At 36.4% G+C, this 17984-nt stretch overlaps 1 protein-coding gene across 1 annotated transcript in view; it reads left to right on the plus strand.

Annotated features, from left to right (window-relative positions):
* The window catches only part of IPO11 (importin 11), a 196246-nt gene that overhangs the window by 18428 nt on the left and 159834 nt on the right, over positions 1–17984 (plus strand). Inside the window, exons 2-4 of the mRNA XM_020879101.2 lie at positions 3807–3950; positions 8279–8379; positions 16134–16206. Coding sequence (XP_020734760.1) covers positions 3813–3950; positions 8279–8379; positions 16134–16206 — 312 coding nt within the window. The 5' untranslated portion in view covers positions 3807–3812. The remainder of the gene's footprint in view (positions 1–3806; positions 3951–8278; positions 8380–16133; positions 16207–17984) is intronic.

Raw genomic sequence — 17984 nt, forward strand, 5'->3', positions numbered from 1 at the left:
TCTTCCTGTCTTCCAGGGGCTTTTTTTTGTGCGTGTACTAAAGTCCAGACACTTTAGTTTTTCCCCTACAAAGTCTTCACAAAATCTGTTCCTGCCTGTTTCTCCAACCTTATCTTGTACAACTTTCCCCTCTTCTCATTAAATGTCAATTATACTGACTTTCTTAGGTTTGTTTATAATAGTAAAACTTTGCTTTCAGTTGGTTTCTGCATCCAGATCTCTGCTTTCAGATTTTTGCTCGGCTGGGTCTCTCTTGTCATTCTCATGTCTCTTATAAATGTCACTAGAGAAGACTTCTCAGAGTAGTCATCTAAAGTAACACAGTCAGAGTCCCATCTTTAATGTTATCTTATTTTCTTTAATCACTACCTCCTATCACCTCCTAACACTATCTTCTTCCACTAGAATGTAAACTGCATGAAGTTAGGGACACCATGTCGTTCACGGCTGTATTCACAGCACCTGGAACAGTGCCTGGCACACAAAGGTTTTCAGTAATTTCGTTGGATGAGTCAGTTAATAAGCTTCTGTGTGGTTCAGTGTGAAGTCCTTTATTGTTCAACATTGATCATTTTTGTTTATTCATCAAGTATCTATTAACTATATATTGTGTGTCTTGTTGGGCCCATGGACCACAGAAAGGCAGAATTAGATCCTGATTAAGAGTAGTGGCTTTGGTATTCAAGTCCAGGGACTGCCACTTAGTAGTCTGTGACCTTGGCAAGCTAAGGTCTCTGATCCTTTAGTTTCCTACCTAACATATGGTGATAATAGTATCTACCACATAGAATAATCATTAGGAATAAATACATAAAGCCTGTACTGCAATGCTTGGCATACAATATATGCTCAGATACTGGCATTAAAAAAAAAAAAAAACCTTTATTATTATTTTCTTTTGCTTGGGGGAGAATCGGTGAATTCCTGCTCTTCATACTTTAAACAGTTCCCATGTGAGAACTGCAAATCAGTGCTGGTCTACCTTCTTTTTCAGGAATGTATAATGGAAGCTCCTGTATGTTTTGTCATCCACTGCATTACCAGTAGAGCTGGACTTTCAGATGTACCTCAGTTGTAGATGTTCTAAAAGTTGTGCTTCTCACACTGACAATTATGAAGATTTACCTAGAGGACTTATTAAAGCACAGCTCTTCGCCCCAGTGCCTCCTGCTGTCAGCCCCCGTTTTCATTTGCTAGGTTTGGAGAGAGGATTGAGAATTTGTGTTTCTGTGAGGTGATGCTGGTGTTGCCAGTCCTTGATTGGTGCCACTTTGAGTGGGTTTTCCTAGAGTTGTCTTAATACGGTAGCCACTAGCCACATGTGGATATTGAGTACTTGAAATTGGGTTAGTTTGAAATGTATAAAATATAGACAGGATTTTGAAGATTTAGTACAAAAGATGTAAAATATCTCATTATTAGTACTTTCAAAATATTGAAAGGATAACATTTTGGATATATTGAGTTCAATATGATATAATAAAACTAATTTCATGTGTTTCTGTTTCTTAATGTGTCTACTGGAAAAGGTAAAAATTACATACACGGCCTGCTTTTGTGATTTGCGTTGTATTTCAACTAGGTAGAAAAGTATATTGCTGTTGTCTTTATTTTTTTTTAAGCATTTTAACTCAGTAATTAATTAACTTTTGGCCGCGTAGGACCTCCATTGCTCTGCGTGGGTTCTCTCTAGGTGTGGCTCCCCGGGCTTCTCACTGCGGCGGCTTCTCTGGCGGAGAACAGGCTCTCGGCGCTCCGGCTTCGGTCGCTGCAGCCTGCGGGCAGCACGGGGCTCAGCCCTGGCGGGAGGGCTCACTGCCTGTGCGGCCTGGGGTCCAGAGCACAGGCTCAGCCGTGCTCAGCTGGAATCTTCCTGAGCTGGGGGCTGGGCCCACGTCCCCTGCGTTGGCAGGTGGGCTCTCACCCACCGTGCCGCCAGGGAGGTCCTGCCTATCTCTCTAAAGTATCTCCTTGGGCCTCCATAAAGTGCGTCTCTCTTTTATAGCCTATTTTTGAAATCATACATTACCAACAAACCCTGTAAATTGAGTGAAAATCTTTATACTTATTTTCAAGTGATAATGAAACACTGAAACTTATTCAAGAAGCTCCTGTGATAGAAAATAATCTGAAAAAATATGTATGACTTATATATATGTATTATATAAAAATAACTGAATCACTTTGATGTGTTATTAAATCACTTTGTGTGATTTGTGATCAAATGTGATTGATTAAATCACCTTGATGTGTGATTGACTTAAAACTAACAACACTGTACATTAGCTAAACTTCAATAAAAAATTTACCAAGAAAGTTTAAAAAAAAACCCACAAAAAACTCCTAATTAGTGAGGGAGGTAATATATGTTTTACAAGGAACCACCCTAATCATTTCTAAGATATAGACAAGAACAGACTACTAATTTATAACCTTAGCCCAACTCCATTGCTAATTGGTAATATTTGTCTGACTCCAGTTATTATATCCTTGCCCTTATTTATTCACAAAGTCTTCAAAATGATTAATTTCCTTAAAAGTTATAATACTTTGGGTCAGATTTCTTGTTGAATCAATTTTTGGGACCTTCCCTTTTCTTGAGTCATTGCAATTTAATTACAACTCTTAACGAAGTAATTTGCTTTTGACTATGGGTTAATGACTTAGACTTTTACTATCTGGAACATTCTTCAGTCTTAGGCAATTGCTATCACAAACTGAACTGAACTGAACTGAACTGAACTACAAAGCTAACTCCCAGTCACCTCTGTACCAAGAACTAGTTTCTATCAACTTTTAATTTTCAGTTTTTTGGGGTTTTAGTGACCCAACCAGGGGTCAAACCCGAGTTTCCTGCAGTGGAAGCACAGAGTCAGTCACAGTCTTAACCACTGGACCACCAAGGAAGTCCTCGTTTTCAGTTTTGCTTTTGCATACTTTGTGTATGTGTATTGTGAACAACTACATATACTTTCCCAACAAACAATCGTACACAGTTTTGGAGATGATTAGAAACAGAATCCTAGAGAATTCAATAAATTCCTTATGTGTTTTTAGGATGGTTTCAGACACTATAATAATGGAATCACTCTGGTGTGTACTTAAAATAGCACAACATTGTACATTAACTAAACTTCTATAAAATTTTTTATTGAAGGATCCAACCTTTAAGATCTTTTCTAACTTAAGGTTTATATTTTGTTTGTTGGTTTAGGTCCTCTTGCCTCCCCCCCACCGCCCCCCTCCAATATTTCTTGGGTATGCATTTTGTCATATTTAATATTTTTTATATTAAAAAAAAAGTTTCAGATGCGTATTATTGGAGGCACCTTAGATGATGTCATGAGGTACTTAGCTATCAGTCAAAGCATTTCTTTTTCAGTTCTCTTCCTTCTGGTCTTCTTAATGGTAAAATGGTTAATACTTTTATAGCTTTTATAATGCTTATCTAGAAAAAGAAACAAAATAATTAGAGTCTTGAGCAGGCAGTGTTGTTTAACCAGAACTTAGTAACTTTGTTTGTTGTTGCCCCTCCCCCCTCCAACTTACTGCCTTGTATTTATGGGATATTAAAATGGCATTTTCTTTTAGAAATAAATTGGTTTAAGCAAAGGCAATTTGAATTATGGGGGTTTTAAGTAAGAGTATGGGTGGTACATGAAAGAAATCCAGCAGAAGCTTGAAAGAGTAGGTAAATGATTGAAGTATGGGAGTAATTCAGAACATTGAGGCCTTTTCTCCATTTTTGTTACTGTTAAGTTTTTAAGTATAATGTACATTCAGGCATGTTGACTTGTCATTTCCAGGTTTCCATGGATCTCAATAGTGCCAGTACTGTGGTTCTTCAGGTCTTAACACAGGCCACCAGTCAGGATACTGCCGTGCTAAAACCCGCTGAAGAGCAGCTGAAGCAGTGGGAAACGCAGCCGGGTTTCTATTCAGTGTTGCTGGTAAGTTGTTCTAAAAGAGTTTACTATTATTTTTGATAGAATGAGGTACTATTATTTTAATTGTTCTAAATCAAATTTAATTTACTTTAGTGAAACTGATCCAGATGTTTGGCTGACATCCCTCCTGCCACATAATAGTTCAGGGCGTGGCTCTTGAGGATGTTTAAGAAATGTTTGTTGATGGTTGAATAAATAACCCCTCAGGGTACAGTAAGTCTCCTACATATGAATCTTCAAGTTGCAAACTTTTAAGATGTGAATATTTAACGTGTGTGCCAGCCCCTGTCGGTATGTCAGCTGTTGCACTTACTACTGTACTTTTCAAGGGACTGGAGTGTAAGATGAAAAAAAAATTATGTTCATATTATTTGTATGAGAAGTATTATAAACCTATTACAGTACAGTATATAGCTGACTCCGTTAGTTGGGTACCTTGGCTAACGTTGTTGAACTCCGGAACATACTGGATTTAAGAACGCTGTCTCGGAACAGGACTGGTGTGTATGTAGGGGACTTAACTGGTCAAATCTGCTCAGCCGACAGCACTGTGTTGATGATCTGTTTTACTGTGTTAATGCTGACCTGAATGAAGACTACAGTGGTACACTCTGATGTTTTGTCTTCATCCTTCTCCTTGCCCCAGTTAGTTTACATTGTCAGAATTCTTTGTCAGAGGTCTCCCCACTGCTGCATGAGTCAGGTCTATCATTCTCACTTTGAAATATTTTCTTTTCCCCCGTCTAAAAATTATTAACATATCTGATTTTATTCCCCAGGGTATTATGGGAAATAGTATAATAATTAACACTGCTTTAAGTCTTTCTGGGAGTTTAAAGCTTTTGGATAATTAATCAAATTGTTTTATCATTGCCAGAATGAAAAGATGTCTTTTTGTATTGAAGACCTTTCTTATTCTTTTTCTTCTGAAAATTTGAGAACTCTGCTTGGTGTTTAAGATTTAGTTTCTGGCCGTGTCAAGGAGGCTTTGAATTGAGTCAAAAACTGATTCAGTATTTGTGAATGGGTCAAAAATTCAGAGCAGAACAGTTTACTGTATCTTGTAAAATAGAAAACTGTGGCATTACATACATATTTTGACTTCATGACTGAAAAGTTTTGAGTTGTACCATTTGAGAAGATATACTCGTCATGCCTGGAAGGGAAATTAAGTATCTGAAGTCATACTGGGTATTCTGAATATAACATGAGAAAATTGTCTCTTTGACACAGTAACACAGAGATAAAAAATAGATTAATTTCTAGAGAGACTGAAGAAAGTGTCTTCTCATAGCTCATTCCAGCATTGTGTTTGTAAATTTGGGGCATAGTATGTAAATCTTTAGAAAATCTTGTATCTTTACTCTTCATGTACTTATTTAAATGAGTATGCTTTGTAATTAGTCATGTGTTTTTTCAGACCAAAATATAAAAGACTTCTGGAGTTTCTTATTTTAGTTACTGCTTGACTTTGGGAGAAGCAATAGACTTGCTTGATACTTTCTGTGTAATGTATGAATTATAAATATTAAGTGCCTAGACCTGTTTGTTTTTATTTTTATTAGGTTTACTTTTCTTCTTAGAGGGATAGTAAAGTTTCTTTTAGATGGAGTATAGATGATAATAGATTTAAAAACTGCTGAATGTAAGTTATTTCTTTCTTTTCTCCCGTTCTCACTGTTTTGGTACGTTGGTTCTGTTTGAGCCTTAGCTATCCAGTTTAATCTGGAGATTCCTAAATTTGTGTACCTGATCTCAGGTGTGTGTTCCAGGCTGATTTTTCAATATGTTTATTTAATATATATTTACTTGTATTGACACTGCAGCTTTACTTTTCTTGGTTCCTTGGTATAGCTGAGTTAGGTTGAGATCTACCAGCTTCCACAATATTCCCACATTACTCTCATTCATTCACTCATTTGCTCAATAGATATTTGTGAAGTTTCTGCTTTGTCAGACTCTGTGCTGGACTCCACTCATAAGGCACAACTCAGTCTAGTGTGGAGGGCTAAGTAAAGGGCTTAGTAAAGGGCTAAGACCTAATGCAATTAATTAATTAATCTTGCAATTAATGTGGTGAGAGAACCTATGCTTTCTTTTGCAAGGACACTGAAAGAGGGACTCTGCCTTAGTTGTCACAGATTTTAAGGAATAAATAGGCATTACACAACTGTCTCTGTAGCTTTTTTTTGGTATGCACATGATTTTTTAAAAATAGGATTATAGTATCATATCTATTTTTAATACTTAACATATACATTTTTTTTTTATATAGTGAAAGACATACTTCCACATCATTATTTTTGACTGAGGTTTTCCCACACAAGGTTGTGTTTAAGAGGTCAGTTCTAGGGATTTGAGTTGTTCTAGGTCTGAGTTGTAGTACAGTTTTAGTTAATATATCCCTACAATTCCTATTTGTTCCATCTACCCACTATTCTAGAATTTTATTACTATGCATGCAGGGTCTTAATTCCCCAACCAGGGGTCAAACCTATGCTCCTGCAGTGGAAGCATGGAGTCCTAAGCAGTGGACCGCCAGGGATTTTCTTAGAAAGCAATAAAATGCACTTTAATTCTGTTTGTGATATTTTAAATTATACTGTAAATATTAGTTTTATGCTTCTTATTTCATATACCTTTATAATTATTATAATTTTTTGGTAACAGTTTTAATACATTTTAAAGGTCACATAACAGTTGTAATTTTTATTTCAAGGTTATGTTGCATGATTTAGCTTGCACAGTCATTTTTACACTGTCTCATGATGGTGGAAGGCAGGAATTGCCTGTATTTGGATTAACACAGTGAATAAATTTTTTGAGTAATGGTTAACTTTGATTTGAAATTATTCATAGCACTTCTGCTTTTATAATACTTGAAAATATTTTGTTATCTAACTTGTTGATAAGGATAATTGCTTTGATAAAGAGGATACTTTGAAATTATTTAGTTCATTCTGTTGGTGGGTCTACTTTTTCTTTCTAAATTTAGCTGTGTTTATTTTATTTATATAATTAAATTATTTATTTATTTTTTAATTTTTATCTTTGTTGCTGCCCGAAGGCTTTCTCTAGTTGTGGAGAGCAGGGGCTACTCTCCAGTTGCGGGGCTTCTCATCACGGTGGCTTTTCTTGTTGCTGTATGCACGTGGGATTTCAGTCATTGCCGCACGCAGGCTGGAGGGCATATGGGCTTCAGTAGTTTTGGTGCATGGGCTTAGATACTCTGTGGTATGGGGATGTGAGATCTTCCTGAACAAGGGATCAAATCCAGGTCTCCTGTATTGGCAGGTGGATTCTTATCCACTGTAGCACCAGGGAAGTCCTAGAGGTGTTTATTTTAGTTTCATATGGTATATTTTACTGTATAATTAGATTTGTTGTTTCAAGTTTAATTTTTTATTAGGAAAAATTTAAAATATAACTAAAAGTAGAATAGTGAAATGACTCTGTACATAGCCATTACTCAGCTTACATAATTAGCATATTCCTAAGCAGATATGCTTTCTTACATGAAATGTAGAGCTATAGATACTTAGAAAATAACAATATATGTGTAATGGTAAAATTTAAGTGAAGCATTTAAGTAAAAATCTATCCATACTTAAATTTTTTTAAAAAATTTTATTGAGGTATAGTTGATGGCGCAGTGGTAAAGAATCCATCTGCCAGTGCAGGAGATGTAAAAGACGAGGGTTCTATCCCTGGGTCAGGAAGATCCCCTGGAGTAGGAAACGGCGATGACTTAGTGACTAAACAACAAACAACAATAGCATCATTGATTTAGTGTTGTGATAGTTTCAGTACAGCAAAGTGAATGTTATTCCTATACATAAATCCACTCTTTTTTTAAAATAGTCTTTTCGCATACAGGCCATTGCAGAATATTGGGTAGAGTTTGCTGTGCTACATGGCAGGTTCTTACCATCTATTTTATGTATAGTCGTGTGTATATGTCAGTCCCAACCTCCCAATTCATCCTTCCCCTGGTAACCATAAGTTTGTTTTCTTCATCTGTGACTCCACTTTTGTAAATAAGTTTATTTATACCCTTTTGTTAGATTCTGCATGTAAACTATATCATGGAGAAGGAAATGGCAACCCACTCCAGCATTCTTGCCTGGAAAATTCCATGGACAGAGGAGCCTGGTGGGCTATAGTCCATGGAGTCGCAAAGAGTTGGACATGACTGAGCTCGCACGTATAAGCTGTATTATACATTATTTGTATTTCTGTGTCTGAAAAATCTATCTGTACTTTGTTGTGATATATTAACTATACATTTAACTTATTACATGTTCATTCTGATGCTTTGTTTTTTTTTACAGAATATTTTCACAAACCACACTCTGGATATAAATGTAAGGTGGCTTGCTGTGTTGTATTTTAAAAATGGAATTGATCGCTACTGGAGACGTGTAGCACCTCAGTAAGTTCCATCTCTTTTCCCCTCTCAAGCTCATCCTTTTCACATTCAAGGAGGTCTAAGACCGTCATCCATTAATCTTCACTCTGTATATAAAAAAATTCATTTGTGCTTTCTTCAGTAGCACATAGACTAAAATGGGAACAATCCAGAGATTTATATGCTCCCCGAGCTATGCACATTTGTGATTTGTTTGATATTTAAAAGAAAAAAAGGTGTGTTAGCGACTGAAGAAGAAATGCGTTCTACATGGTTAATTACAGATCGCTAGTTGTCTTACTGCTTTTCTCTGTGAGTTTTCCCCCACTTTGGGCATAGAGTATGTGGACTTCTCGTTGGCCTTCTGTTTTCAAGGATCTTTAATTTTATGGGCACAAAATAAATGCTGAAACTGTTTGAAAAAAATGCCTTTTTTTTTTTAAAGGAAGTAGAATTCTGGAAAATGTCATTGAGAAGGAACTTCCAGGTCACCTCTGTGTCAGCTGATGTTAATTGTCTAGTCTTATGCCTAATGGCCTCTGTGGTAGAAATTGAGTGGTACACATTTGTAATGTCATCAATTTCAGTTGTAACTACTCCGTAGGTGGTTAAGTGAGAAAATTTATTGTAATAGTTAATTGCATGTTATATGACTGATGGAAAGACAGTATAGACAGGACCCAGGAATCTGATAGAAAATAATAAACTTTGGTTTGGGGTAGAGAAGCACAAGAAGGAGTTTGTTGTTGTTTAGTCACTAGGTCATAGCTGACTCTTTGTGACCCCATGGGCTGTAGCCCGCAAGGTTCCTCTTTCCATGGGGTTTTCCAGGCAAGAATATTGGAGTGGGTTGCTATTTTCTTCTCCAGGGGATCTTCCCTGACCCAGGGATCGAACCTGCATCTTCTGCATTGCAGGTATATTCTTCACTGCTGAGCTACTGGGGAAGCCCCAACAGGAGGGGGATATATATATAAAATTATGACTGATTCTCATTGACCTACAACAGAGACCACTACAGTATTGTAAAGTAATTATCCTCCAGTTAAAAAAAATAGAAAACTTTGCCAAAGAGGTAACATAGTCTTTATTCTCCAGTAGATGGTACTGCAGCTCTGTAGTTTTTATGTTCATAGGCCCTTTTTAAAAAAATAGAGTGCCTCAAAGTGGGCTGTAAAATATGCTCTTGGATAATACTGGAAGTAACTAGAATTTTTAAGGCTACAGTTAGGATGCTGTAATATTAATCAAATCTTTCTTTTATTTTAAAATTAATTCGTAATTTTGAGAGAAATGAAATGTTTAGTGATGAGAAAGTGTATTTTGTTGAGTTGTAGGAAACAGTGCAGCAAGACTTGTTTCTGTTGCTATGTCCAATTAAATTTTATGTGTCTCCTAAAATTAATTTTGTTTTACAAGTTATATGAAGAATAAATGACTATCTTGGATGGGAGAGTGAATTATGATTAAATATTTCAGATTGTACTTTCATGTAAAGAATTGGAAACTGGAATTTAGTTTAAATTTTAATTAGGTAGTTAAACCCCAAGGTGTTAGTGATAATATTGAGATCCAAACTGGAAGGGAGATAATGTACTTAGGCAGCAAAGATGGTAAAAATGTAAAACAAAGGAGCAAAGATTTGTTATTGAACTCATATTTGAACTTAAGACACTTAAAAAAAAATCTGTGTTCTCATGAAAGTGCCATCGTATAGTTTCTATTCTTACTAATATTTTCACAGAATGATTAAGCTTTATCATTACTACATAAAATGCAACTTTTACTGGGTCCTAATTAATTAGATACTGTCCAGTCTCTGTTTGGAATATAGTCTGATTTCTTCTAATTGAAAACATGCACAAGTTGAAGGTGTGTGCTAACTGTTATTGGGAAATTGCTGAAGTCATGAGATTTTTCAGGTTAAGGGCTTCTTTTCTTTAACAGGTATATATATATTTTTACATGATCTCTTCTCTGCTTTAGTAACGAATCATTATATTATAATCTCAATTTAAATTATGAGAACCATGAAAACTGTTGAACCTGCCTTCTTGGCATAGAAAAACTTGCATTTCAAGCTTGAATCAAAACATTTTAAGAAAAAGCATTGTTTCAGGGATTTGATTGACAGAAGGAAACTATTAAAATTGGAAAGTTCAGCAGCATTATAAAAAGATTAGAGGGATAATTTTTAATAGAAAAGCATAGACTTGCATTGGGCTTTGACTCCTTTTGCCTAGATATTTAGTATTTTAAATTGAGGTTCAATTGACACATAACATATGAGTTTCAGATATAATTATGTAATGATTCAAAATGTGTCTGTATTGTGGAATGATACTACTCACCACTGTGAGTAGTTTACTTCCGTCTCCATTTGTGTGCTGCTGTGCCCTTGGGTCAGTTGTGTCAGGCTCTTTGGACTGTCTGTTGCTCACAAGCCTCCTCTGTCCATGGGATGTTCCAGGCAAGAGTACTGGCATGGGTTGCCATTCCCTTCCCCAGGGGATTTTCCCACCCGGGAATGGAGCCTTTGTCTCCTGTGAACCTTGCATTGCAGGCAGATTCTTTACCTGCTGAGCCATCAGGAGTCACCACACAGAGAGAGGTTTTTTTTTCTTGTGATGAATTTTAAGATTTACTCTTTTAGAAACTTTCAAATACACAGTGCAGTATTATTAACTTTAGTTGCCAAGCTGTACATTATATCCCCATGACTTATTTTACATTATAACTGGAAGTTTCTGCTTCTTTTTTCTTTTACTCCTTTTACCTGTTCCACATCTCCCCCCCATGTTTATTTTAATCTTTGTTTTCTCATTTGTTTACTGATCTTTACAGAAGTCACTGTTAAGATTAAAAGCACTTTTGTTGAAGTGTAATAAAAATGTGCTTAAAAAGTGCACACATGAAGGGTACACCTTGCATGTTCGTAATGTAGCACAGCTGTGTAGCTACCGCTTAGAGCGAGGTAGAACTAGCACCTCAGAAACTTCCCTTCTGCCCCTTCACAGTCACCTATACACCCTCCTCAAAGATCTGCCGTCTCTCACCCGAGATTAGTTTTTACCTGTTTCTTAACTTCACACAGATGGAAGTCATAGTATGTTCTCTTCTGTGTCTGACTTGTATCCAGTGTTATAATATGAGATTTATCCATGTAGTTGCGAGTGGCAGTACTTTGCTCTCTTCTGTAGAAGCATAGCATCCATGTTAGGAATGCACTACCATTATCTGTCCATTCTGCTGTTGATGGGTATGAAGGTTGGTTGTAGTTTTTGACTGTCAAAGATAATGCTTCTTGGAAAAACCTTTTACATATCTTGTTGCATATAAGTTTGAATTTTACTGTCATTTACGATGATCAGGTGTATGTTCAACTTTAGTTGTTGTTCAGTCACTAAGTCATGTCTGACTATTTGCAACCGCATGGATTGCAGCACACCAGGCTCCTCTGTCCTCCATTTCCTGGGATTTGCTCACACTCATCTCCATTGAGTCAGTGATGCTATCTAACCGCTTCATCCTTCGCTGCCCCTTCTCCTGCCTTCAGTCTTTCTCAGCATCAGGGTCTTTTTCAATGAGTTGGCTCTTTGCATCAGGTGACCAAAGTATTGGAGCTTCAGCATCAGCATCAGTCCTTCCAATGAATATTCAGGGTTGATTTCCTTTAGGATTGACTGGTTTGATCTCCTTGCAGTCCTAAGGACTCTCAGAGTCTTTACCAGCACCATAATTCAAAAGCATCAATTCTTCGGCACTCAGCAAGTTGTGGTGCAACTTGCGCATCTGTAGACATCAGCTGGAAAAACCATAGCTTTGACTATACAGACCTTTGTCAGCAAATAATGTCTCTTCTTTTTAATACGCTGTCTAGGTTTGTTATAGTTTTTCTTCCAAGGAGCAGATGTCTTTTAATTTGCAGTAATATCATCTGCATATCTGAGATTATTGATTTTTCTCCCAGCAATCTTGATTCCAACTTGTGATTCATGCAGCCTGGCATTTTGCATGATGTACTCCAAATTTAAGTTAAATAAGCAGGTGACAATATACAGCCTTGATGTACTCCTTTTCCCAGTTTTGAACCAGTCCATTGTTCCATGTCCAGTTCTAGCTGTTGCTTCTTGAACTGCATACAGATTTCTCAGAAGACACGTATGCTCATCTGGTATTCCCATCTCTAAGAATTTTCGACAATTTGTTGTGATCCACACAGTCAAAGGCTTTAGCATATTCAATGAAGCAGAAGTAGATATTTTTCTTGCTTTCAACTTTAGTAGATACTATCGGTTAGTTTTGTAAGCTATTTTTACCAGTTTTCCCTTCCACCAGTAGCATGAGTATTGACATTTGCTCCACATTCTCACCATAGTTGATCTGGTTTGCTTCATTTTAGTCATGCTGGTGTGCTTGGAAATTTCTGCATTTTCCTGATAGACAATGAGTACTTTTTTCATATGCTTACTAGTCTCAAGAGAGTTCCAGAAAAATATCTACTTTTGCTTTATTGACTTCGCCAAAACCTTTGACTCTGTGGATCACAACCTTCACCAAAACCTTTGACTCTGTGGATCACAACAAACTGGAAAATCCTTAAAGAGATGGGAATACCAGACCACCTTACCTGCCTCCTGAGAAAACTATATGCAGGTCAAGAAGCAACAGTTAGAACTGGACATGGAACAATGGACTGGTTCTAAATTGGGAAAGGAGTATGTCAAGGCTGTATACTGTCACCCTGCTTATTTAACTTATATGCAGAGTACATCATGCAGAATGCTGGGCTGGATGAAGCACAAACTGGAATCAAGATTGCAAGGAGAAATATCAATAACCTCAGATATGGAGATAACACCACCCTTATGGCAGAAAGTGGAGAGGAACTAAAGAGCCTCTTGATGAAAGTGAAAAGGAAAGTGCATTCAAAAAACAAAGATCATGGCATCTGGTCCCATCACTTCATGGTACACGGATGAGGAAACAATGGAAACAGTGACAGACTTTATTTTCTTGGGTTCCAAAATCACTGCAGATGGTGAGTGTAGCCATGAAATTAAAAGATGCTTGCTCCTTGGAAGAAAAGCTACAACAAACCAAGATAGCATTATAAAAAGCAGAGACATTACTTTGCTGACAAAGGTCCATCTAGTCAAAGCTATGGTTTTTTCCAGTAGTCATGTATGGATGTGAGAGTTGGACTATAAAGAAAGCTGAGTGCCAAAGAATTGATGCTTTTGACTGTGGTGTTGGAGAAGACTCGTGGGAGACCCTTGAACTGCTAAGGAGATCAAACCAGTCAATCCTAAAGGAAATCAGTCCTGAATATTCACTGGAAGGACTGATGCTGAAGCTGAAGCTTCAATACTTTGGCCACCTGATGTGAAGAACTGACTGATTGGAAAGGACCCTGATGCTTGGAAAGATTGAAGACAGGAGGAGAAGGGGATGATAGAGGATGAGATGGTTGGATGGCATCACAAGCTCGATGGACATGAATTTGAGTAAGCTCCTGGAGTTGGTCATCAACAGGGAAACGTGGCGTGCTGCAGTCCACGGGGTCAGAAAGAGTTGAATACGATTGAACAACTAAACTGACTGGACTGGTCCTTATTAGCTCTTCTTTTGTGAAGGACCTGCCATTTGCACATCTAAAAAAATGGAACTATCTTATTGATTTATGGGACTTTATATATATATTTGGGTAGAAGTCCTTTGTTGAATATACATATTGAAAATATCTTCTGTTTTGTGACTTGCCTGTTCACTTTCTTACTGGTATCTTTTGATGAAACTCAGTTTTAATTTAAGTTCAGTTTAGCTACCTTTCTTGTTATAATTCATTCTTTTGGGATCTGTTTACAAAGTTTTTCCACACAACGTCCTGAAAATGTGTTTTCTGCTAGAAGCTTTGTTTTACTTTTCAGATTTTGGTGTATGGTCTGTCTGTCATTTCTGTGTAAGGTAAAGATGTGAAGTAGGGCAGCTCCATGTGTTTTTTCCCTGTCGCATTTCAGTGATTCCCTTATAACCTATCAGGCACTTTACACATAGGGGTCTGTTTTTGGATTTCTCTACTTTGACTTGTTGACCTATTTGTCTCTCATTGCTTTAGGTATTGTACTTTATCAGGCTTAATGTACTTTTAATTACTTTTTTGAATTTAATTTGACTGTTCTTTTTCTAGCTTTTTTAAATGGAAGCTTAGGTAGTTTTCAGTTTTTCTTCTATATGCATTTAAAACATAAGGCTTTTTTTGTTTATAATTGTGACTTTAGTTCAGTTTCATAAGCCTCAATATGTAGTATTTTCATTACCATTTAGTCAAAAATATTTTAAAATTTTGATTTCTTTTTAGACCCATGGGTTAGTTAGAAGTATATCACGTAATTTCCAAACATGTGGGACTTTTTTTGTTTTCTGTTAAATGATTTCATTCTTTGGACTATGCTGTCTTATTTTATGATCTCAACGTATGGTATGTTGGTAAATGTTCTATATGCATTTGTAAAGCATGTATGTTTGCTGTTGTGGATTGAAATGTTTTATTATATTTATCAGGTCAAATTTGTTAATTATGTTATTCAAATCCTTTATATTATTACTGATTTTGTGCTACTTTTTCATCAGTTACCAAGAGAGGTACATTAATCTTCAAATATAACTCTAGTCTTGGTCTTCATTGTCACATAGCCTTATTTTCAGGTGTGTCTTCTGTGTCTGTGTTCAGAATTTTCTCTTCCTATAAATGGCACCAATCATTGGACTAGGGCCTACTCTAATCCAGTATGACCTCATTTTAGTGTGATTGCATCTGCAAAGCCCTTACTTCCAAATAAGGTCACATTCACAAGTATTTGGAGTTAGAACTTGGGCATACCTTTTGGTGGAGTGGGGGGCACATTTCAACTCAACAGATGCCTTAAAACATTAGAAAAAATTGTATGCAACTTTTATATAGCTAATTTTTGGGGAGTGATTCATTCAATACCAGCTACTTTATCGTAGCCAAAATAGAAAACCTTAAAATGAAGGGTTTAAATTTAAAATAAAACACTCATATAGTTCAAAGTATGTACAGTCTTATGCAGTGAATATTTGCCATATCTGTCCTTTTGCTGTCTAGTTGCCTCCCTCATTTTCAGTCAAAATTATTAGTGTTATGTTCAGCCTTTTAAAACATGGCTTCTCTAGTTTCGGACCGCAGGCTCTAGAGCACATGGACTCAGTTGCGGACTCTGGCGTCTTAGTTCCACCAAGGATCGAACTCACGCCCCTGCTTTGGGAGCCCAGAGCCTTATACACTGGGCTACCAGGGAAGTCCCTGAGAGATTTTAAGCTACTTGATTTAACAAGTTTTCCATACCAAATATTCTCTTTTTTCTTATCCTCTCTTCCACAGAGAATTTTGTAAAGAAGTCAGTGTAAGACTAGCGTTTATTTATAGATTTTTTTTTAAAGCCAGACATTAAATGCTTTAGTCAGCAGCAGTTTTTATATCAGTAGAAGCAGACATCAGAATATCACATTCTTTAGTCTAGACTTATTTCCTAATAGTTTTTGCTCTGTTTTGTGCTTCCTATTTATTCAGCTGTGAAGGAAGTTTGAATTACCTAATGTGTCAGTATACAAGAAATGGAAATAATTCTGTCTAATTACCTGAACAATTAGGGACACATTGTTTGAAAGACTTTTTATTGTTAAAATTCTGTCATGCTTACCTGCATTCATTATTTTGCAGCATTCTCTTGCATAATAAACATGTCTTTTCACAGTGCTCTCTCAGAGGAGGAGAAATCTACCTTGCGTGCAGGACTAATCACCAACTTCAATGAACCGATAAACCAGGTTAGTGAGAAAATGTGTGCCAACTATTCTTCCCTTTCCCTTGTTTTTTTTTTCTTTTTTTCCAAACTAACTTTGGTTCTTTGCTTTAAAAATAAAATTTTATTAAATAATGCTCACTTGTGATGTTTATATACACTTCTCTGATGGTTTTTAAATTTTGAGATGCAATTCTATCTGTGAAGAATTTTTATTTGATTTGGCTCTTACTGATTTAAAATTCAGGATCATTTGAAAATACACCTGTATATTTTTTAACTTCTCAGTTTTGGAGCCAATATTGAAATTATCTCTCTGTATATTAATTATTGAAATAATTCCCCCCCAATTACAGGATGGCTTCTGATTTTTTTTAAAAAAGATTTGTTTTTTTAATTTTTGGCTGTGCTTGGTTTTCTTTGCAGTGCACAGGCTTCTCAGTGAGGTGGCTTCTCTTTTTATTTATTTATTTATTTTCATTTATTTTTATTAGTTGGAGGCTAATTACTTCACAACATTGCAGTGGGTTTTGTCATACATTGACATGAATCAGCCATGGAGTTACATGTATTCCCCATCCCGATCCCCCCTCCCACCTCCCTCTCCACCCGATTCCTCTGGGTCTTCCCAGTGCACCAGGCCCGAGCACTTGTCTCATGCATCCCGAGGTGGCTTCTCTTGTTGCAGAGTCCAGGCTTTAGTCATGCAGGACTCAGTAGTTGTGCCTCGTGACCTCTAGAGCACTGGCTCAGTAATTGTGATGCATGGACTCAGTTGCTCCACGGCATGTGGGATCTTCCCAGGCCGGGAATTGAACCCATTTCCCCTGCATTGGCAGGCAGATTCCCCACCAGCAGACCACCAGGGAAGCCCAGACTTCTGAATTTTGTCTGTTTCCTTCATCACATTTTCACTTCTTACTACTCTGTGGGGGATAGATAGTGGATTATATAATTTTATTTTTTCTTTCCCTTTTAGTGAGATTTTTCTTTTAAGAATAAAATAAGTTTGCTTATGATACAAAAATTATATTTTCCAAGTTACTATTTCTTACATTTGATTCTTTTCATTTGACTCTTAAAGCACACTGTATTAGGAGGTATATCCAATGTAGTTTTATCTAAACCTACTTATATGATCTAGTTTGTTTTTTTTTGCACTTTCTCAGCTAAGGAGAATTGATAGAAGTTGGAGAGGAACAGAGTTACTCTCTGTGGGGAAGGAGGTGGTTGTCAGGGAGGGGCTTGGGCAATTGAGGGATAAACCATTGCTTAGGTGTACTGTCAACCAATATTTTTGAAACTCTGATCTGAACAAATATCATTATGTGAATACCTAATATTCTCAAAGTTTACATCCTTAGAACTTCCTTACACTGCTGAAATAAAACATGGAAGAGTTATATATGTTGATGTTTATTGTACTAGAAATTAAAAATGATAAACCTAAAAAATATTATTTATTAATATGGATTAAATTTTAAAAAGTGAACTGTAATTTTAAAAAGTGAACGGTAGCTATTTCCCCAAACAATAAATATTTAATGAAGAGAGTAACATTGTTCTGCATTTTTGCATATCTTTTTACTGTCTGGCTACTTAAAAAATGTCTAGAATTTCAAATATATCTAGTATTTACTATGTTGTGATGTTATTTTAGAAGTTATAAAAGGGTAGACTTCACAGAAAAGCTCCTAGGCCCCCCAGGGTCCCATAGACCACATTGAGAGCTACTGTCTTAAACATTTTTTCAGTGAAATCTTACTTATTTTTGTTAAATATATGATTAACTAAAAAGGTAAT

The sequence above is a fragment of the Odocoileus virginianus genome, chromosome 14 (assembly GCF_023699985.2).
Source record: "Odocoileus virginianus isolate 20LAN1187 ecotype Illinois chromosome 14, Ovbor_1.2, whole genome shotgun sequence".
Classification (NCBI taxonomy): domain Eukaryota; kingdom Metazoa; phylum Chordata; class Mammalia; order Artiodactyla; family Cervidae; genus Odocoileus; species Odocoileus virginianus.